The sequence below is a fragment of the Eublepharis macularius genome, chromosome 4 (genome assembly GCF_028583425.1).
Source record: "Eublepharis macularius isolate TG4126 chromosome 4, MPM_Emac_v1.0, whole genome shotgun sequence".
Classification (NCBI taxonomy): domain Eukaryota; kingdom Metazoa; phylum Chordata; class Lepidosauria; order Squamata; family Eublepharidae; genus Eublepharis; species Eublepharis macularius.
This window is the reverse complement of record NC_072793.1, coordinates 177,660,447-177,667,053: the sequence shown is the minus strand read 5'-3', so window position 1 is coordinate 177,667,053 and position 6,607 is coordinate 177,660,447. Positions and strand designations below refer to the sequence as shown.

General features: G+C 45.5%; 1 protein-coding gene across 1 annotated transcript; it reads left to right on the top strand.

The window, feature by feature from the left end:
- The first annotated feature begins 3,633 nt into the window (after positions 1–3,633).
- Positions 3,634–5,854, top strand: LOC129327940 (vomeronasal type-2 receptor 26-like). Its single transcript, XM_054976688.1, has 2 exons — positions 3,634–3,649; positions 4,953–5,854. The coding sequence occupies exons 1-2, from the start codon at positions 3,634–3,636 to the stop codon at positions 5,852–5,854; spliced, it is 918 nt and encodes a 305-aa protein (XP_054832663.1).
- Positions 5,855–6,607: the final 753 nt, after the last annotated feature.

The following is a 6,607-nucleotide window of genomic DNA, read 5'->3' as shown; positions in this document are numbered from 1 at the left end:
TAATTAAAAAAAATATTCCTTTTGCTTAAGATCACCAGCCTTGTCTACAACCTTGGGGAAGGGACCCCATAAAAATTGGTGAATTTATCCCAGAGTTACCCCTCTTGCATAGCCTTTGTCCTTGTCCTTAATCTCCCCCCAGTAGCAAAGAGCCTTTCCCTCTCTTCCCCTCCCCTTACATAGATAGCATATATCTGTGATGGCTCATATCATGCATGAGAACACGAGAGAGCAATCCGAATGCTAAATTCGTCACAGCGGCGTCAAGGTATCAATAGTAAGTGCTGGAATAATTCACTCAGCATCTGAGGTTTGGTAGACTGCAAAGCAGCTGGTAAAGTATACCGCAATAGAATAATAAAATCTTCCCTGTATTATGTGGCAAACACTCAGTAAGGTGATAAAAGGGAGAGAGAGCAAATTAAAACAACTCAAATGGCACGAGCAGCTACCCATGTTCCCACCAGCACTGCCATCTTAAATCTGGCTCCTAATCTGATGTCAGATCTATGAGTTGGCTCCCTCTGAAAATTCAGTGCACCCTTAAGTATAATAGAATTTATATACAGTATTAAGTATAATAGTAATCATTTCTTTTCTCAAAAAATGCTTCATTTTTCAGTTTAGCATTTCGATCAAATTTCAAAAACCAGGTTAATTCATATTTAGTCATATTAATACAATTGCAAATCAATATCGCAGAACAAGTAGTTCCATGTTAACAAATTTCAGAAAGGTATATTCATTTATTTACCGCTACCTTTTTTAAATACGTGAACTGCTTCTTTACCTACCTAGCTTTGTTCATTTTTGAGAAAAGTTCGCTTTAACAATTCTGCTGGAGATGAAATCTTTTTTGATGAAGATGGGGACCTGGCTGCTGGCTATGATATTGTGAACTTGGTCACATTCTCGAATCAATCTTTTCAAAAAATCCAAATTGGTTCGATGGAATCTAAGACAACTGCAGGTGAAGAGTTCACTATTAATCGAAGTTTGCTGATATGGAATCACAAATTTCAGCAGGTATGGATGATGTTTTTTCAATGTTATGATACTTCTTTAGAATAGAGGAGAAGCATTTAGTTACCTCCTATATCCTTGCAAATCAAAGCCATGGATATGTCCTTCGAAGCTGCAGCCAATTCCTCTATTCTGCAGCCATCAAACAGCAGCCACCATTGTCAGACTGGGGCTGTTTCCACACGGCCCCCCGCTGCTCGTAACAACCCAGAATGTCACGAAAGAAATGCAGAAGATCCCGTTTTCTCGCACAAGATTTGTGCGATGTCACTTGACTTTTCAGAATGGCACCCTTTCCCATAATGTATAAAAAAGTAACATGGGATGGACACTGAATGGTTCTGGATCTATTGGAAGATTTCCATTTGCCAAATTTCATAGTGCAGCCATAATGGATCCAATGTATGCAAGAATCCAGAGACAATATTATTCTGTTTAGTTTTTGCCCTGGACTCTACAAACTAACAAGAAGAGATGGGGATGAGTTGAGAGAGATTTCACTGTACTTATACAGAGGGAGAGTCACAGTTTCAATGTGAAAATTCTCTAGCAATGAAAAACTAGAACAAGTTACACAACAACTTCTTCCCTGATGTGCTAGTTTTCTTGCTTGCAGGCAATTTTTGTCTCAAAAGATTCCAAACCGGTATTTCCTCAGAACAGGAATTCTGATGCAAGAATAACAACATTTCTAGCTCATGAAGATGCACAATGAGGGATATCTGTTGAGGGAAGTAGAAATGCATGTGGAGGACATAACACTTGTCCCTCTGCTTACACAGCTCCTTTTCTTTCTCTTATCACTTTGCTAGATCTTTGTATCTACGTATGTATGTATACAAGTGGGGAGCATGTCATTTCTGGTGTGTTCTTGGGCAAAGGGGTTAGAATCAAGAATCATAGCTGGAAGGGAGAAGCAGCACATTTCCATCTCCCACCCCTTCCTTTTGCTTTTCTCTCAGACTGTCCCACGCAGTACGTGTGTTGAGAGCTGCCCCACTGGGCACAGCAGGATTGTTCAAGAGGGGAAGCAAGTTTGCTGCTACGATTGTGCTCACTGCCCGGAAGGGAAAATTGCACTCCAGATTGGTAAGTAAAAGGATATGAAGCTACAAGAGAAAAGCTCCAAATGTTTCAGATGTGCTGCTACTCCAGTTACTCGAGCTTTCCTGTACAATGGATTTGCCAGTCTCTACCTTCTGGAAAATGGACAGTCAGTGAGAATCTCATGGCCTGCTTCCACCTGATGTAGAATTTCCCCTTTCCCCACCAATTTTATAATGTTTAAACAATGTGTCCACGAATGACAGCATTCCTTAACATAGTTGAGCCCATGGCTACTCTTGGGATTTTGAGGACTGGTCGCCCTGCAAGTCTATGGCAGATAGACCTGGGCTAGATAGACCGTGGTGGAAGCAGCAATGCCTGCCCCGCTTGCCCCACCCTTTCTAGAACCTATTGTATTTCCCCCCCACAATGGGCTTTGTTACTCGTACTAAAATATATTTTCTGTCAGAGTGATGGCCAGACAAAGTGATATGTGCACAAAAGTATTGGAAACCATCCTAGGTCCATCCAAGGTGGGTACAGCCTAAGAGATCAGCTCCAAGGGAATGTGAAGCAGCATTGCAATAGCAATTCCCAACGGGGGCTTCATACTTCTGTTATACTAACTAGAGATGGGCACGATCGGAATCACGATTTGAAAAAAAAACCAATAATGGTGTTTGCGCCATCGGGACCCTGCTGATCGGTTCCATCCATGGCAACTGATCCAGCGGTCGGGGGGGGGGGCGCTCATTCGTGGCTTGATTGGAACAAGTGGTTTCTATTCGAGATTGCACACAGTCTGGCGCCAGTAATCTATTCCGGGGAAACGGAGCCCGGGGAATGCCTGAGCCGTGTTCGCCCTCCTTCTGTTGCCCTGGAAACGTGAATGGAAGCCCAACTTTCCTTGATCAGCAAGGCTTCCTTCCAGCCACAGAGCAGCCAGCAACACATCACCATTTGGGAGAAGAGAGGGGAGGGGGTGTTCTTCTGTAGCCATGGGCACTCGAATCTCATCCCTGTAAACCCTGAGAGGCAGCTCTGATGGCCAAACATAGCCCTGCTGCGTTGCAGATAGGGACCCAGGCTTCTAAATAGCCATGTGCTCCGTGGCTAAGTTTCACTTTCTGTTTGAGGTGGAGTGGGACACAGAGCTCTTGCTTGCCGCTTTTGGAGAGAGAAAGAGAGAGAGCTTTAGCTTTGTGCTGGGCTTCAGCGGATACGGAATTAGAGATCTCTTCCCTCTGGTTCCTGGGCTGCTGCCTAGCTCTGTGGCCAAGCTCAGTGGGCACCTCGGCTGAGGGCTCAGCTACATACATTATTGCCTGGTCAGGTCTGGGGCAGTGGTGGTGGGCTAGGGCTCTAGTCTCTCTCTCTGGTTCCAGGGCTGCTGCCTAGCTCTGGGGCCAAGCTCAGTGGGCACCTCGGCTGAGGGCTCAGCTACATACATTATTGCCTGGTCAGGTCTGGGGCAGTGGTGGTGGGCTAGGGCTCTAGTCTCTCTCTCTGGTTCCAGGGCTGCTGCCTAGCTCTGGGGCCAAGCTCAGTGGGCACCTCGGGCACATGGCGAGTGTCGGCGGTGAGCAGCCAGACCCACCAGCCCCTGAGGGGAGGCGGCTCATCACCACCTCCCCGTGACCCCCAGGCCTGGCGGTCGTTGCCACCAACTACCATTCCTATATCGCTGAAAATAGTGGCACACCCTCCTGCTTTGGCCTCCCCAGTTCCCAACTCCTGATTCCGGATCGGAAACGGGACTTGATCGGAGAAAATCGGTGATCTGGGTTCGGCGAAGGCCCGGATCCACGATCGGCTTGATCGGTATTTTGGGGGGGATCGTGCCCACCTCTAATACTAACTCACTTTAACAAATATGCATGCAGTATTGACAAAGTATTCTCAACAGGTATTAAACAAGGTTTCCTTGCATAAACTCAATTAGCAGGCTTGGGAGGGGAGGGGAATTTCCTTCCCAAACTTCAGTTCCTTAACTACAGTTCCTCTTATTGCCTCTTAAAAGAGCCATTTTTTTTCTGTTATTTCTATTTGAAAAAGAAATTAATGAGCCCTATTGCAACATCAGCCCGGGTATTTGTTTTATACTTTACTGGGGCTCAGTATAACAACCTGGAAGCTCTATCTGTTTGTCATATTTAACAGTAGTTTGAATAGAGAAGAAGCACTTCTTCCTCATGCCAAGAGAGCTGCAGCAATAGCAGAATGAGCAACATCAAGAACCATCTTTTTTTGCTAGTGATCTGTAATTCAGAACAGATTGATAACAAATATCATCACCTGAACTCCTCTCCATTGGAGACCCAAAATAACTGACATTGTTCTCCATGATCTCACCAGCACAACTGCCCTATGAGACAGATCAGGCCAATAGAGTGTGACTTACCCACAGTCAGTCAACAACCTTCCCTGGCAGTTTTAGAACCCGGATCTCCTTGATCCTATTCTGACAGTTTAACCACTGCATCCAATAGTATCTGATTGGTCAAGGAATCATTATACCCAGCAGGGGCTGGGGTTTGTAAGGATCGGGTGGGACAGGATGCTCCCAACCCCATTTTTTCCTTCCTCTGCAATTCCCGTGATTATCCTGAAGCACTTGCCCAATTTTGAAGTTTCTCCTGAGTTCTGCTAGCTGCTACAGCCAATCTGAACATCTCTTGCAAAAGTAGCAGGGGACATTTGTGCCTAACCCCGGTCAGGATCCCTCCATTTCCTTCCTTCATGGCAATTGTGGATTCCCGGAAGGAACTGAGCAAAGAGGAATTAAGAGACTTTCCCTGAAAAGCCCTTCTCAGCAGCATCTTTGGACTGGCACAATATAAAACAGTACATTCATAAATGATAGTAACAATTATGAATTTCAGATGCAGACCAATGTGAGAAATGCCCAGAAGACGAATATCCCAACCAGAAAAGAGATCAATGCATTCCAAAATCCAGAACCTACTTGTCCTACCGGGACCTCTTGGGAGCAGGCTTGGCTTCTCTCGCTGTTTTATGTTTTGTGGCCACAGCTATAGTGGCGGGGATTTTTAGCACACACTGGAACACACCAATTGTCAAAGCCAACAATCGAAGCATCACCTGTGTCCTGCTCACCTCTCTGCTGCTCAGCTTTCTGTGTTCCTTCCTATTCATCGGCCCGCCTGGGACAGTGACCTGCCTTCTACAGCAAACATTGTTTGGCATCATCTTCACCATAGCTGTGTCTTGTATTTTGGCCAAAACAGTCACTGTAGTGGTTGCCTTCATGGCCACCAAGCCAGGGAATAGGATGAGGAAATGGGTGGGGAAGAGACTGGCCATGTCAGTCATCATTCCCTGTTGTTTCATTCAAACTGGCATCTGTGCACTGTGGTTGGCAACTTCGCCCCCTTTCCTAGAGTTTGACACACACTCCCAAATCAGTTATATCATCATTCAGTGCAATGACGGCTCAGAAATCATGTTCTATATTGTACTGGGCTACATGGGACTTCTGGCCACCATCAGTTTCATGGTGGCCTTCCTAGCACGGACTTTACCTGATTCTTTCAATGAAGCCAAGCTGATCACCTTCAGCATGCTGGTCTTCTGCAGTGTTTGGATCTCCTTTGTCCCCACCTATCTGAGCACCAAGGGGAAAGACATGGTGGCCGTGGAGATCGTTTCCATCTTGGCCTCTAGTGGAGGCTTAGTGGCTTGTATCTTCTTCCCCAAATGCTACATTATTATATTCAGATCTCAACTGAACACCAGAGAGCAGGAAAAAATAACTGGCACATAATTCTTTAAATGTTTTTTTAAAATTTCGAATTGATTTCTTCTCTTTCATCTCTCTCCATATTAATAATGAGGGGAAGGCTGTATTGGTCCAGGATCCTTTAACAACATGGAGTCCGATCACTGCAGACCAAATAATGACAGGAAGAGAAATCTCACCCGTCTTGAATAATGAACATACGTTCGGCTGTCATTCCCTCTTCCGCAAGCCTTTTGGCTGCCTATTTTTTGGGCATACTGGGAGATGTTATGGGAATGAGGCTGTTGTCCCTGGGAGGGAAGGTAAACCACATATGAGGGGAATTAAATCCACATCTCTGCACCCACCTCTAATGAGTGCAGTGCCACCATTGTATTGTCGCTGCGGATGGTCAAGGAAGGAAAGATGAGGAAGAAGGACAACTGCGAAACCAGGCTCCTCTCTTTGGGTTCTGCCTACCTTGAAGATGCTGTCTCTCTGTCGCTTGGAGCTTCCAAAGGGCATCCTGTTTCCTTTCTTCCCCTTCTCCATGTCCTCAGGAATCTGAGAATTCATCCATCCTTCCCAAGATTTCTAGATTCTCATATAGATAGGAATGAAACAGATTCTGCTTGCAAAGGAACTTAGCAGTAACCTAGGAGCTTAAGAAGGTGGTGGAGAATAGAGATGGGCACAATTTGAATTACAATTTCAAACCCCCCCAATTTTGGCATTTTCGCCATCGTGACTCAGCTAATCGGTTCTGTCCATGGCAACCGATCCAGCCGTCGGGAGTTT